Source organism: Saimiri boliviensis, chromosome 1 (genome assembly GCF_048565385.1).
Source record: "Saimiri boliviensis isolate mSaiBol1 chromosome 1, mSaiBol1.pri, whole genome shotgun sequence".
In the NCBI taxonomy this organism is placed as follows: Eukaryota; Metazoa; Chordata; class Mammalia; order Primates; family Cebidae; genus Saimiri; species Saimiri boliviensis.
In genome coordinates, this window is record NC_133449.1 from 44667245 (window position 1) to 44682433 (window position 15189).

The 15189-nt window shown below is 56.6% G+C and overlaps 1 protein-coding gene and 1 pseudogene across 2 annotated transcripts; one reads left to right on the forward strand and one right to left on the reverse strand.

Annotated features, from left to right (window-relative positions):
• The first annotated feature begins 410 nt into the window (after nt 1-410).
• LOC101031565 (dolichyl-diphosphooligosaccharide--protein glycosyltransferase subunit KCP2-like) lies at nt 411-4792 on the forward strand (annotated as a pseudogene).
• A 4509-nt stretch (nt 4793-9301) lies between these two features.
• SIX2 (SIX homeobox 2) lies at nt 9302-13828 on the reverse strand. 2 transcript variants are annotated; one of them, XM_003926753.4, is made up of 2 exons: nt 12687-13828; nt 9302-10622 (listed from the first exon to the last, which is right to left on the reverse strand). In XM_003926753.4, the coding sequence occupies exons 1-2, from the start codon at nt 13244-13246 to the stop codon at nt 10307-10309; spliced, it is 876 nt and encodes a 291-aa protein (XP_003926802.1). In that variant the 5' UTR covers nt 13247-13828; the 3' UTR covers nt 9302-10306. The 2 variants fall into 2 exon arrangements, with proteins under 2 accessions (XP_003926802.1, XP_010335760.2); XM_010337458.3 differs by having other exon boundaries at nt 9347-10622; nt 12681-13828.
• Between the last annotated feature and the right edge of the window lie 1361 nt (nt 13829-15189).

Genomic DNA, 15189 nt, shown 5'->3' on the forward strand with positions numbered 1-15189 from the left:
GGGAATTGGATCTCATGCAGTACCTCTACATGCATTCTCCACTACAGAAAAAAACAAGAAAAGAAAAACCCACCCAAAAACAAGACAAAAAAAAAAAACAACAATCCCCAAAACACTTCGCAAACACCATGATAGTAAAACAGCAACACCAATAAGTCCACATGCACAGAAAAAGGAAATTTACAGAGCACAGTTGCTTTCTGTTCTAAAATCACTGAGAACTGACTCACATTTCATACACATTCAGTAAATACTTTTCCTGGGTTTTTTTTTCCCTGGTCACACAGGTAGCTTCATTTCCCAGCTTCCCTTGCAGTTGGTTGGTCATGTGACTAAGCTCCAGCCAATAGAATAAAAGTAAAAGTGAGCTTTCCTTGGCCAGAGGTGCCATTTTGACTCAGGGGTGCAGCATGATGGTGGTGGGTAAAGACACCTCACTAGTGATCTCCTCCCTCCTGTCCCTGCTGCTCTTTGCTGGGATGCAGATGTACAGCCATCAGCTGGCATCCACCGAGTGGCTTACCATCCAGGGCACACTGCCTGGCTCAGGTCTCTTCGTGTTCTCCCTCACCATTCAAGGTTCTGGAGAATCTTATCTTTGGCAAAGGATCCCAAGTACAGATCTTCTCTGAGATTCTCCTGTGCCTCCTGTTGGCTGTCTTTGCATCTGGCCTCATCCACCGAGTCTGCTTTATCTTCTCCATGGTTGGTCTGTACTACATCAAGACCTCCTCCACTGTGTACCAGCCAGCAGCTCCATTCCTCACACCAGCCAAGGTCACAGGAGGAACAAGAAGAGAAATTGACCCTGAATGTTCAATAAAGTTGATTTTTTGTAAAAAAAAAAAAAAAAAAGTAGCACTTCTACACCAGCCCCCACCTCACACCTCCGGTGCCTGTCCTCTACACTCCTTACGATCCAGCACCTAAGTGCAAAGGATTCTAAGGTCCTAGGTGAGGATAGAATCATTTGATAAAAGAGCCTGGGTCCTTGAATCTCCCTGTGGGAAACCACCTGCTGACCGGAAACACTGCTATGGAACTGTTGGGTGGGTGAGAAAGAAGCTTATGTTTCGGAATTTGTTACAGTGACGCCTTATGGAGTCTCTTTTCCTGTCCTTTGCCTCAGCTCCATCTGGGTTGGAGGCTGACCCGTGTTGGGTAGATTTTGAGTTTGAGGTAGGGTTTTTGCTGACACACTACCAAGTATGGTGGGATTTCAGTCTTTCCTGGTCTCTGGTTTGGTGCCCAACACACCTTCGTTGCCTCTGGGTGACGTGGTGCTACACGTTTGTGCCTTTCCTGCCTCCTTCCTCGTCTCCTTCCTGGAGGAAAGTGCTGCCAGCCGATGCCTCTTTGACTCCAAGTTTGTGTCTTGGCTCCAGATATCCCTGACTCTCACCTCTTTCACTCTTTGTATCTCTCTTGTCTTCACTCGTTCCTTGTTCCTAATCCTCTTCCCATTTCTTTCCATTGAATATTATTTGCCTTCAGAGCAATTGGTTTACTTGCTCCTTTAAGGAATAATAAATAAATTGTTAAGTGATTATCAGGTCGGTCGCCATGACTCACACCTGTCACCCCAGCACTTTCGGAGGTGAAGGCGGGCGGATCACCTGAGGTCCGGGACTTTGAGACCAGCCTGGCCAACATGGTGAAACCCCACGCTGGTTTCAACCATGCTTGTCTGACTCCCGGGCTGGAGCAGCCGAGACAGCTAACTACAGAGTCCTGGGTGTGGGCCCGGGGGCCCTGGACCGGGAGTGGTGGAGTCTTCTGTGCCTAATGGCTACCAGGAATGACAGAGTTGCAGATGGCTTTGTTGCCCGTGGAGCGGCTCAATCATCCTGGCTCCCAGGCCTCTCTGTCCCACCACTAGGCCGCGTGCTCAGCGGGCCAAAGGGAATCAGGCTGACCAGTCCTAGGGTTTTTTCAATACAAAAATTAGCTGGTTATTGGAGCACATGCCTGTAATCCCAGGTACTCAGGAGGCTGAGGGAGGAGAATCGCTTGAACTCAGGAGGCGGAGGTTGCAGTGAGCCGAGATCGTGTCACTGCACTCCAGCTTGGGCAACAGAGTGAGACTCCATCTAAAAAAAAAAAAGTGATTCTTGACTTCTACACCTAAGGCTCCAGACAGACATCAGGGTCTAGGCTTTCAGAGTAAGCAAAAGCCTTAAGTCTCTTCTCATTTTCTCCAGTTACAAAACTTTCACCATTTAAGAAAATATTTGGCTCCCAGCTCATTGACTGAGAGCTTTAACTGACAGGTCCCAAGTCCAATGACAACAAAGCTCTCTGGTTTTCAGTTCTGTCCACTTCTCCAGGCTTTCCTTGTATGGAAGTGGTCTCAGGCATTCTTTTTAGTTATTTCAGAGGCAGATTGTTCTGATTTTGAGGTACTTTTAGTTTAAGTCTCTGTGGCATCATCTAGACGTCCGTGATGGCTGCCATTTCTCCACATCCTTCCCCTAATCCCAGGGGAGCAAACTTTATTCTTTGGGCTGGTTTGGTATCTGCTCTTTCCCGAAAACTCAAAAAGTCACATCAACAAGAGTGCAGAGGCAAGAGCCTCCATTAGCTCTGGGACCTCAGGAGAGCCACACATAACATCTTGAGCCTCAGTTTCTCATCTGCCAAACGTGGAACAGAATTACTTTCCTGCCTACCTAGATAATTGTGAATATTAAGCAATGAGAATTTTGTGAAACCATTGACATTCTGCAAAGTACCATATAAAGAATGCTAGGAGTTATTCGTATTACTTCACTTTTAGAAATGATTCAGCTTCACCTTCTCTGCTTTTCTAATTCCCCCTGGCCACCTCCCTCACCCCATCAGGGCCAGGAAGGAAATGGGAGGAATGATTCACACTTCTGGGTTTATTTCCTTAAGTTTAGCTTCACCCTTAAGTTTAGGTCACTTCCTGAGGCTTGGATGGGTGACCTCCTTCATCAGTTCATGGTGGCTTTCCAGGGTCACCAAAAGCTTTGCCTCAGGACAATAACCTATTTCATACACTTTATCTCAAAACTGATGGAATCACCTAGCTCTGGTGAAATCAGAGAGCTTGTACCGCCAATATCTTTGCAGGTGGAGAAGAAGACGAGGGCTTCCAGTGGAGCCTGTGTGAAGGTGGGGGAGCAGGGAAAGCGAGCTCTGTTCTGGTCTTTAGAGAGCAGGGTCTGGGATCCCCCTCCCTCCCCGGCCTCCTTGCTCAGCAGTGGTAAACCAGAGTGACGAAAGATGCTTTAATACACTGGTCTCCAGACTTTACCTCCGACCCACCAGTGTGGAATTGATGGGTGGGGTGGGGAGATGGGGACATCTCACAAGGACTAATGTCTCAGCCCTCAGGGTCCTTGTATCAGCTTCAGCCTCATCTTCCTGAGCTGAGTGGCTGAGACCAGGTGGGAGTCACAGAAAGAGGGCATGGAGGGAGACAGCGGCAGGCTGAGCCTGGGGTTCCACAGTTCCGCTTTTACTCTGGAATAGCCGGCCTGGTAGAAACCCCTTCTGGGCCACTGGACTGTGAGTCATGTCTACACGGTAGAGGGCAAGTGAGGAAACAGTTATTTTGTGAATTGTTGAGGATATAAACTCTTTGATGGGATTTAAGCTATTTAAAGCTGGTCACTGAGGCTGTGAGTTCCGTTACCACCACTTGGTCTCTGGGAACTTGTCCCCAGAGCTGCTGGTCCCTGCCTTTTTCATTGGCCAAAATTGTATTTCCTGCAAGGACTAGGAATAACTGAGGATTGAGTAGTCCGGTTTTCTCTCCACACATCTAGGAGCTGTCCCAACCCCCCACCTCCCCTCCTGGGTGGGAATCATCGCACCTGCCCCTGCTACCTGGAGCTCCTGAACCAGGTGGGGCTTTAATCTCAGGCACTGGGCTCACTCACAGGCAGTCGGCGTGCTGGGAAGAAAGTGTGCTGCAAACGCTGGAAGTGGGTTCAAATGCTCATCCCGCTGCTGTAATTAATTTGTAACACCAGTGAGTCCCTGAACCTGGCACCCTCGTTTCTTATACTGGTAATAATAATTTCTTTGTATGTTCTCTGTGAGAATTAAACAGATACCAGGTGTCTAAAGTGCTCAATGCACATAGTATATGTTCAAGAAATGGTAGTTACAGGCTAGGTGCGGTGTCTGACCCTCATAATCCCAGCACTTTGGAAGGCGGAGGCGGGAGGATCGTTTGAGCCCAGGAGTTCAAGACCAGGCTAGGCAGTGTAAGAAGACCTTATCTCTACAAAAACTAAAAAAATTAGCCAAGCATGCTCTCGCATCAGTAGTCCTAGCTACTGGGGAGACTGAGGCACGGAGGATCATTTGAGCCCAGGAGTTCGAGTGAGCTATGATCTCACCACTGCGCCTCAGCTTTGGCAATAGAGCAAGACCCTAACCCTAATAAGAAAGAAAGAAATGCTAGTAGTTATGACTGGTTACTCTGGGGGTCCAGAAGTCACCAACGAGCAGAGTCTCAATGGCCCACAGCAAAGTTACTGGGATAATTCCTGCTGACAATGAGCTTTTGAGCGCCTTGCTGGGCGGACAGACCTGGGTTATTGGAAAAGCCCTGGAGGAAGGAAATCGAGGGCAGGCAGCTCTGAAAGGTCCGCCCTGTCGCTGCTCTTACCCTCCTCCCCCACAGACCAGTTACTCTTTATACGACCTCAGGTCGCTTCAGTCTGACTCCCGGGCTGGAGCAGCCGAGACAGCTAACTACAGAGTCCCGGGCGTGGGCCCCGGGGCCCTGGACCGCGAGTGTGGAGTCTTCTGCGCCTAAAGGCTACCAGGAACGACAGAGTTGTAAATGGCTTTGTCGCCCGCGGGGCGGCTCAATCATCCTGGTTCCCAGGCCTCTCTGTCCCCCCACCAGCCCGCGTGCTCAGCGGGCGGAAGGGAATCGGGCTGACCAGTCGTCGGGTTCCAAGCTCCCCTGCCCTCGGGGCTCAGAGCCTTGCATTGCCCGGAGCAGTACGCTGGTTACTCGCCTGGACAAGAAAGCCGCCCCCGCCGGGGCAGGTGGGGGTTGCGGCCCGTCGGTCTTCCGAGGCCTAGGTTGCCCACAGCCGGCGGAGCCCTGGATCCCTCCCGGAGCCGGCCTGCGGCCAGGTCGGTCCCCGGTACTTAGGGAGGGAGGGAGGGGACGCGCTTTGTACCCAGGGTAGGCTGGGCCGCTGCGAGCTCTGAATTTAGCCTCACGTCCGCCCTTGTGCGGGCCTCTCCGATTTGTGAGTCCTTCTAAGAAAGAGCCCTCTAGGGCAGCTGGGGACATGCCTCGGGTCAGGCGAAGCGGCAGGCCTTCTTCGGACCCATCCCCAGCGGTGTTACGGAGACTTTCTCCACTGCTGGGCTGCCTGGGGCGGGCATCTACCCAGGCGAGGGAGCTGCCCTGCCGCCGAGATTGTGGGGAAATGGCGGAAGACGCCCCATCGGAGGGCACCCCGTCTGCCTCTCCGCACTCGGATTCCACCCTGCAGCCCAGGAGAAACCATTTCCGAGTTCCAGCCGCACAGGCACCCGCGGAGTTTCCGAATGAGGCTCCCGCGAGGTCGCTCGGAATCTTGACCCTGACACCTGGACTCGAGGTCTTCCAGGACCAGTCTCGGCTCCGTCGCCTGGTCCCCGACCGCCGCGACCGAGAGTTCTCTTTCCCTACCTGCTCACCAGCCGGCCTCCGGCAATGGCTCCAGGAATGAGCACCAGCCCGCGCTGGGGTGGGTTCGGGTGGCATGAATGGAGAGGGGGTCCTTCTCTAGCCCCAGCGCCTTCACTTAGGTGCAGGAGCTCTGAGGCTTAGCTAGACTTTCCCCCACTCCGTCGGACGCTCGGTGGGCTCTTGGGCTTCTGGGCTCACCCTCACACCTGTGCACTGCAGGACAACCACCTTCCCGAGCTGCAGGTCGGTCCCCTCAGCATTCATGGGTCGTTTTTTTCACCCCCTCTCGGTGCACTCGTTTTCTCTCACGCCAGCTCACATCCCCAGTACATCTCCACCCAATGGGTCTCCCTGCCCCTCCAGCGTTTCCTAGGCAGCTTTGAGTGCCCAAAGGACTGAAGTCTTAGTGCCATGATGGTAACGCGATGAAAAGGGAAGGGGGGGTGGTCCAAAGTCTTCTCCTCCTCCATCCTTCTTCAACTTCCCCTCAAAAAATATTTATTTCTCTCCCAGCACCCCGGTGGGTTGCCGCAGAAGATGAGCCCTAGTGGGGTGTGGAAGCCGAATTCCCAAGATGCGGGTCCCTACCTTTTTCATTGAAATTTATTTCCTACAACGACTAAAGATAACCGAGAGTTGAGTAGCCCCGTGTTCTCTCACCAGATCTCTCTGGCTGTGTTTAACTTTTCCTGGTGAGACGCGAGTCACCACCTGCTCCCCAGGCAGGCACCACTCCATCAAGGTGCGATTTGGGGCAGGGATTTGAGGGTCCAGACTCAGTCCGGGGGAGGGCTAGCGGGGCGCCGGCATGGGGGTAGGGAGGAGACAGACAGTGACACACTGCAAGCTCCACATAATCCCCTCTGCCCCCTGTAGCCTGAGGCTTTAATGACCCCATGCAGATTTCCTTTCTCTGGTTTAGTCAGCTGCCTGAGGGCTGGATTTTATTTCTTTTGGGGCTTTCACCCTAAAGGGTCCCGTGGGCATGAGACCTCGTTGGGAACAAATGAAGGGTGTCTTGTGGCAAACGCAGTCGGGGGGCAGAAAGGAAGATTGGGTGCTTCCAGTCACTTGGTCACGTTAGGTGGTCGGGGCAAAACTGGTGGGCTTCTGCAACTGCTACAGGGTGACGGGGATGGAGGGTGGCAGAGGTGACAAGCCACTGGGAATCCTATTCAGTGAGGACGCTGACAGGGAGGGGCTGTGATCACTGAGCAATATCTGTGGAAATGTCCCTTGTAGCAGGCATTCACTGGTCAGGACAGATGCTGGGTCTTGCCAGGTAAGGAGCTGAAGACTGGCTTGGATAGATTTATGCAGTGGGTAAAGAGCTTCCAAATTTATTTTCAGAACTTCCACGTAGTATCCCTCTCTCCGTTTAAATATTTTCATGGTTAGCTTTCCAGGAGAGAGGGAAAGAGGGAAGTTGCAACAAGTAGCACCCCTATGCTGGGATTCATTTTCCAGAGTAACGACTGGCACCCCAACCCCTCCTGGCAGGTGGAAACTCCAGGCAAGCTCCTGAGATCCCACCTGGGCTGGCTGAGAGAGTGCCTGGGGCCATCCCTCACCAGCTGCCACCTGGGTCTGGGGCCATCTCGTTCTCTGGGATCAAGCAGCCAGGTGTCAAGGCCTTCCCAGCAATCCATGCTGCCCAGCTGGATCTTGCCCTAGCAGGTTGATGGACAGGGACTGGTTGCTTGGCCAGGGCACTGGTGTGTGGCTGTGGGTTTGTGTGCTTCCATGGAGAGGTGTGATGTGTGAGTGTGTGTGGGCACAGACATGAGGAAGGGTTCATTTATTCGGGCGTCTCCCAGATATATCAGTGGGGGAGAGAGTCTGAGGATGTGTTTGTGGGTCTGAAAATGAGGGTCCGTTGTGTTAATGTGTGCAAGTGTGAACATGTGTGTGAATCTGTGTGTTTCTCTGAGTGGTGGCTGTGTGAGAGGGTGAGGGGATTTGGTGTTGTCCATCATGCTTGGCACATAGCAGGCTCTCAATAATCTTGAATTTAATTGATATTCAGTATGTATGTTCCCATCCTTGTGAAAGCTGGTATAGAGTCTGTTTTCCTGTGAGTGTGAGACTTGAAAGTGGGGGATGGGTAGGGGTGAGACAGGATACAGAAGCTACTGTGTGCTTCCTCTCTAGAAGTAAGCACATAGAAGAGTGGGCCCTGGCATCTCCCACAGGACAGCGCCAAGTCCTGTGTGGCCAGCTAGGCTGTCCCAACGTGGCTTCAGGCATCGCTTGAGTCTCTCTGGACCTTCAGGCAGTAGCCTGCCATTCACCAGCCCCCAGTCAGCAGAGGTTGGGCCCACTCAGGCCTTAGAAACACAGACCAGTTCCCGGGAGGACCTGAGCTGTGCCTGACAGCGGAGCTTCCAGGAGGGGCCGCAGGAGCTGCCCTGGGGTGCAAAAGTGGAGGGGCGCATGGTGCCACCCCGGATGGAGGACTGCAGCCACACCGAGCAGTCCCAGCTTCCCGGGTCGCCCGGTGACCTGCAGGCCCTCACAGAGCCAAGACCCAGGTGCAGCCTCCCCATCAAGTTAGCCTGCGCAGCTGCCTGCAGCCGCTCCAGTCTCAACTAGGAAGGAATCCTTGAGGCTTAGAAAGTCCAAGCGAAATTTGGTCTTCTGATTTTACCCCGGTTTTACCAGAAAACGCTGAAAGGAAAAACCCCCGAGAGGACACAGTGCTCCAGGAACTCGGGGCCCCACGAGCGCCTCATCCCCTCCCTCCCACCCAGCCGCGGTGCCCTGGTCGCGGAGGGACGTGGTCAGTACCTACAGCCACTGCGACACGAGAAGGGAAAGTCTTAACTTCTTCCTCTCGGAGTCTTGCCCGCTTTCGATCTGCCCGGACTGACTTAGAGGCGTCGCTTAAAGAGGGGGCTGGCACGCCAGAGAGGAGGGGGCGCTGCAGGTTAATTGACAGCCACGGAAGCACCTAGGCGCCCGGTGTGCGGAGCCGGAGCCGCCAGCTCCGTCTGAACCTCGGAGCCCAAGCGCCCGTCGGCCTGGCCGCCCAGAGTCCGATGTCCCTCCTCCCCCGTCCCTTCAGTTCCACTGCAAATCCACAGAAGCAGGTTTGCGAGCTTGAAGACCTTTGCTCCACCGCCACACGCGCCACCGGGCCTGCGCGTCTGGAGCTGAGGTCTGCGGGGCTAACCCTGGGACCCGTAAATCCGCGCAGCGCATCGCGCTCAGTCTGGGAGACTGCAACCACCGCCAAGGAGTCCGCGCGGCAGGAAACTTTTGCGGCCCGATTTCTTCCCCAGCGTTGGCACCTCCGAACGCATGCATCGCCCTCGGCACAGGCTCTCTCGTCTTCCACTTCGACCTCAAGGTGAAGAAAGAGGCTGGCAAGGGCTCTGCGCGTCGCTGGTGTGGGCAGGGGAACAGGCTGCCCCTCCCCGCTTCTGCAGGGAGTTTTCCCAGACAGGAAAAGGGAGGGGGGTGTTTCAGGATTCAGTGCCTTCACCTTGTGACTGACAAACGTCCTACGTCCTGTGCGCGTGTCTCCCAGTTTTAGGGACTCACTCAACCAAAACGGCCAACCAAAACGGCCCACCCGGGGTGTCCGGTCTCGGTAGGGAAATCAGACACTGCTGCACTCCCGGCCCGCGGGCCTTGTGGCATATAACCATATAGATATTAATGATTTCCTAATTTTATTATAAAATAAAAGCAGAAATATTTCCCGAAGAACATTCACATGAGGGCATTACAGGGAGACGGCAAGTGGGCGGCTGGCGGACGCGCTCAGCCGGGAGCACTGTGGCCACAGTCCCGGGAGGAAGAGAGAGGGCTGCGGTGGGGCCTTGCCGAGACAGAAGCACGAGGGGCTAGCGAGGAGGGGGCATTTAGGGGCTTCTGTAGCGCTGCCCTTTTTCTCTCACTTAAGTTACTAGGCGAAAAGCTGACACCTGCAGCTCCCACTGAGCCACAGGGGCGAGGGAAAGGGCCTCTGGAGATGGCCTAAGTTCAAAGGTCCTGTCTTTTCTCTCCTCGTTCCCCTCCAACTCCTCACTCCGGAGAGCAAGGGCCGAGGTAGGGGCTGATAGACCACCAGACAGGAGGACAAGGACAGGGGTACAGATGGAGGGACTAGGACACAGAGTACAAAAGACTGGCAGAAGAGAAGAGGAGAGACAGAGAAAGAGAGAAAGGGAGAGAGGGGAGAGTGAAAAGGTGGGGAGCCGGAAATCTAGAAGAAAACAGAGACAAAAGGGGAAAGCAAGACAAGGAGACGGAGAAAGGGAGAGAAAGAAAAAGGAGCAAACAGAGGGAAGGGAAAGGAAGAGAAACGGGGGAAAGGCAAGGCAAGAGAGGGGAAAAGAAAGGAAAGGAGAGGGAGAGAGAATGACAACGGCGTATAATTTATTCCCTTCTCTGGTTCAAGACCCAGTCTCCAGCCCCAAAAGGATCCCAAAGGTAACTTGTTGAAAATAAATCCCAAACAAGGACCAGCATTGACAGCTACCCACCCTACCCTGATCGGCTGTTCCACCTGCTCAGCCTGCGGGTCTTTCAGTACCTGGTGGGGCCGCAGGGGCCGGGCGCCCCTGACACACTGCCACTCTCAGGTCCCCAGTGTCAAGCCATAGAAGGCAAGCTCGTCGAGGCAAACAGGTTCTAGGAGCCCAGGTCCACAAGGTTGGCCGACATGGGGTTGAGGATGGAGTCCTGCAGGCCATGGTGGTGTTGCAGCGGGTCCGCTCCACCTCCGCCTGGCACCGGCACTGGCACTGCGCTGGGACCCGGGGGGTGGCCCAGGCTGTGCAGGGACGGTAGCCCGGGTGGTGGTGAGCTGAGCAGCAGCGCGGGGCTGGATGACGAGTGGTCTGGCGTCCCCGACGGAGTCTTCTCATCCTCCGAGCTGCCTAACACCGACTTGCCGCTGCCATTCAGCGGGTTGTGGCTGTTGGAATTGGAGTTCTCGTTGTTCTCCCTGCAAGTGCGGGAGCAAAGCAGCCAGGTCAGCAGGGACATCGAGAGCACCTGGCGCCATCCCACTAGCAGTCAGAGCCAGCCACCGGCCTCGGGAGACAGATCCCCGGCTCGCGGCCTGCGGGTGTTTTCGGTTTCTACCATTTCCTTGACCTGGTCTGGGTTCTCCTTTCTGCCTGTTCTCCCGATCTCTCAACACCTGATTTCTCTTGCCTCTCTCCCCTTATCGTCCCCAGCTCTCATTCTCATCAATATCTTTTCTGTTCTGTATTTCCTCCCCCCCTGCTCCAACTTCACCAAGATTTCTTTTCAGGAACAGAGGGGCAGGGGAACAGGGTTTCCTGACGTTGTGGGGTGAGCAGGGAGGAGGAGACGATGCCAGGATTTTCAGATCACTCTAGGCCCCTCAAGCCAGGTTTGCTGGGTAGACACAGGGCTAAGAGGTTACGGAACCCTGGATCCCAGGCCAAGGGATTTGGGGCATCTCACAAGCCTTCATTTCCCTTTGATTTTTTTCTGCCCAAGGGAGACCCCTGGCTGGAAGACAGGCTCTTGGGGCTAAGCGTGCTTTCCCTGTAGCTCCAAACTGGGTAGCCCTGTGAAGGCTCCCCTTGTTGGGCCTAGGGACAAGGGTCGAAGGATGGAGGACTCCCTTTCCATGGTGGTACAGTGGAAACATCAGCTGGGGGACCAGAAGCTGGGGGCATAAAGGGCAGCCCCTGGGAGAAGGCTGAGACTTTTTTCCGTTGTAACCAGAGACTCGGGGAGTCTGCCGCTCTCATCTGGGGCCTGGGCTGAGAAACCAGGTCTTCAGGAGTCTGAACACATGCCAGTCTGGGTGGAGGGGGACCCAGCAGAGAGAACCCACCTCCTTCTAAGCCTTTGACTGACAGCTCCTCCACAGATTTGGAAATTAGAAATCCTGGGTAGGATCTCTTGTCGCTGGCTTCCGGAGGGTTTTTTTTTTTCTTTCTGCTTTCCTGGGAGGGAACTTCCTCAGAGCTGGCAGCTGAGACCTCACCACTGTGGATACTCCAACCTCAGGGTCTCAGATACCTGGGAGTATCTGAGCCTGCCCCACTGCCCCCAAGATGTTTCCATGGTCAGTACCCCTACCTCTGACCCTGATCATTCAAACTCTGGGTGGAACCCATCCATATCATCAACCTCAGGTACCTAACCCCAGGCTACATTGTGTTCCCATAATCAGTTTCTCTCCAGATTTGGGGTCCTGAGGGGTTATAGGGTAGGCAGTGACAAGGGCCTAATGATCAACCCTTAGGTTGGTTCAGGAAGTCTTGGTTTCCCTGAGGACATCCAACTCCCAGGCCCTCTGTGGCTCTCAGCTCACCGCAGACAAACCGACCTACCCACCGGAGGTAGGGCCCAAGGAGAGAGGCATCAGGGGCCTGGAGTGCCAGGGAAGGGCGGCTGTCTCTAGCAAGGCAGAAAACAGGGCCTGCGTCCCTTCTCTCCTAGAACTGACACTTCCTCCCTTTCACCTCTGGATCCTTTCTAAGGGCATAAAGGACCCGCTCTCAACTCCCACATCTGACAAAAAAAATCAAGGCCAGGCTTTCCCCATCCAAGTCATACTAGGGAAGTTCCAGTCCCAGTCCGGACCCCATCACGCTTTGGCCTGGAGCTGAGTAAGGCTTGGGGGAAATGCCGGGAAGCGCCACCAGGAAGAAATCTGCAAATCCCGCTTTCACTTAGGCCCAAATCCCTCCATCCCGAGCATGACCAGACCTACTGTGTTTGCTTCACTGGGGATCCAGGCCACAGTACTGCGCTGCCTCCAAAGCTCTCTGCTTCTCCACCCAATTCCTCTAGCGACCGGGTAGTTAGTTGACAACTTCCTGAATTGCTCTGCCCGCTTTAGACAAATCCCTGCTCTCCGGGTCTCCGGCAAAGCACTGTTCGTCCGGGTTAGGCCGGGTTGCAGCTGGGCTGTGGCTAGGCCTGGGGGCCCAGTTTAGGCCTCTCCCGGGGACCGGCAGAAGCCCGGCAAGCCCCTCCCTTGGGCCCCGGGGAGCCGGCGCGAGGAAGTTCTACTTACTCGTACCTTTCCTTGGCCTCGGCCGCCCGGTCGCGCTGCCGCCGGTTCTTGAACCAGTTGCTGACCTGTGTGGTGGTGAGGCCCGTGGCCTCTGCGAGCTCGCGCTTCTCGCGGGGTGAAGGGTAGGGGTTGTGCGCGTACCACTCGCGCAGCACGCTGCGACTCTTTTCCTTAAAGCAGTAGCTGGTCTCCTCGCCGTCCCATATGGAGCGCGGCAGCGGGAACTTGCGGCGCACGCGGTATTTGCCCACAGCGCCCAGGGGTCGGCCGCGCAGCTTCTCCGCCTCGATGTAGTGCGCCTTGAGCCACAGCTGCTGCAGCTTGGCGTGGTTGTGCGGCGAGAACTGGTGGCTCTCCAGGATCTTATAGAGCTCGCGGAAGTTGCCGCGGTGGAAGGCCACCACGGCCTTGGCCTTGAGCACGCTTTCATTCTTGTGGAGGTGCTCGCAGGCGGGCAGCGACCACAGGAAGCGGCCCAGCCGCTCGATGTTGCCGCCCTGCTGCAGCACCTCGCACACGCACGCCACTTGCTCCTGGGTGAAGCCGAAGGTGGGCAGCATGGACATGGTGCCGGCTGCCTCCCCGCCTGCCCGCGCGCGCCCTCACCGCGCCGCGCGGTCCCGCATGGGAGCCTCCCCGCCGGGCCGTCCGGGCCGAGAGGCGGGCGGGGCAGGCCCCCTGGCCCGGCGCTGGCCCAGGCGAACCCCGAGTCACGGCCGCAAGTCCCCGCGCCGGCCGCGGGTCCTGCGCAGCTCCGCGCCCCCGCCGCCCACGCGCCTCGCCTGCGCCCTAGCCCAAGCCCGGGGGCCGCCCGGGGCGCCGCTCCTCATGCTCCGCGCCCTCCCGCCGTTCCCCCGCTCGCTTCTCGCTCGCTCTCCCTCCCGTCTAGCTCGCTCTCAGCTTTTTTAATAATATTATTCTAAGCGGGCATGAGGCGCGGCGGCCCGCGCCCTGATTGGTCCTGTTATCTGACCCGGGGCCTGCCCGCGCCAGACAATAGTCGGAGTCAAATTATTCGCCATGGAGACGCTGTCAGTCACTGGTAACCCGAGCCCCGGCGGGCCGGGCGGCTCCCTCCTGCCGGCTCCGCTGACAGATCGCCCGGCTCCGCGCAAAACGGAGGGCGGCTCGACTGGAGCCTGGGGCGCTCTGAGAGCCTGGGAGGCGGAGTGGGGCCGGGTAGGGGCCGGCGGCGGCGGAGATTGACGGGGCGGATGCCCAAAGAGCGAGGGAGGAGGACGATGGGGGAGCGGGGGGGAGCGGAGTGGGGACGCGCGAAGACCAAAAGGGGTGGATCGAGCTGGGGAGGGAAGAGGAGAGAAGGGAAGGCGGAGACCGTTTAAGGGGGTGTCCGGGAGGAAGGGGAGGGAGAGGGGTGGAAGGAGCCTCCAGGGGAAGAAAGTTTGGGCAGCTTTCGCTAGCTGAGGGCTCTGCAGCCTCGCCCAGCCCTGCCAGGTGCCCCCTCTCCCCACCTGGGTCGCTGCGTCCCTCCCGGGCTCACTGTTCTCCGGGCACTTTCCATCCCGGTGCAGGCCAGTGGGATGGAAGAGGTTGGACGTGCTCGGGTGCCGCCCAAAGACTTGGCTTCTCCTGCTGACAGCGCCCCACCCCCATCCTAGAAACTCTGGACCCAGTGGTCCTCGAGGGAAAAGGGGAGGGAGTAGAAGAAAGAAATGGGGAAGATTTGGCAGTGGCCGCGGGCGGACGCCGGAGAATCGACTTCCCGGAGGATCCCGCCTTTCCTCCCTCTCCTAACCCCGCCGGCTGCCCGGCGGCCCGTACCGCCCCAGCTCTGCTCGCTCTTCCTCGCCGGGCGGGGACTCAGACTTAACCCCACGGGTCCCACAGCCCGAGGAGCGCCAGGCAGTTCGATGTGGCCTCTATGGAAGCTAACTCGGGTCGGCAGCTGCGACGCGGAACCCGGGGACGGCGCAAACCCGCAGTCTGACCACGGGGGCGGGGGCGGGGGCGGAGGCGAGGGGAGAGGGCAGGGACTCTAGGACGGTGGTGGCGCTTCCCCGGTGGGAGGTCAGGGAGGAGAACGGAGGCAAGGTTCCTGGTCCTCCGGCTTCCCCGCCAGGGCTCGGCTCGGCTCCTGGCCACTCCAGCCTGGGAACCGGGTCTCGCTGAGCTCCGGGATGACGGGCTTTAAAAGGGGGGTCCTGTTTTTTGCTTCTTTGTCGGGGCGCCAGTGGAAACACGTGGCTGGTCCTGTGGGAAAACAGGGTGGGGGTGCTCCTGCGCTGTCTACGTTTTGAAAAGCCCGGGGCTTAGCTCCTTCCCTGCTTTCCACTTCCTTCAGTTTCTTCCCCCTCAGCTATTGCAGGCCAGGAGTTCCAGGGCCATTCTCAGTGCCTGACCCAAGCCAGCACAAATCCTGGGCTCTGCCCTCGGCCTAGGCTATGAACCCTAGTCTAGGCCAGTTTCTTTTTTACCACCCTTTTATGCTTTCTAGGGGGGTTGTGCTAGGAGCACTGGAATGGGAGTATAGAGCCCTGGGTTCAACTTT

Coding starts and splice junctions, on each gene's coding strand:
- SIX2 (XM_010337458.3), bottom strand. CDS start 13,246: ATGTCCATGCTGCCCACCTTCGGCTTCACCCAGGAGCAAGTGGCGTGC. Junction 10,623..12,680: donor GAGGCCAAGGAAAGGTACGA/GTAAGTAGAACT, acceptor CCGCACTTGCAG/GGAGAACAACGAGAACTCCA.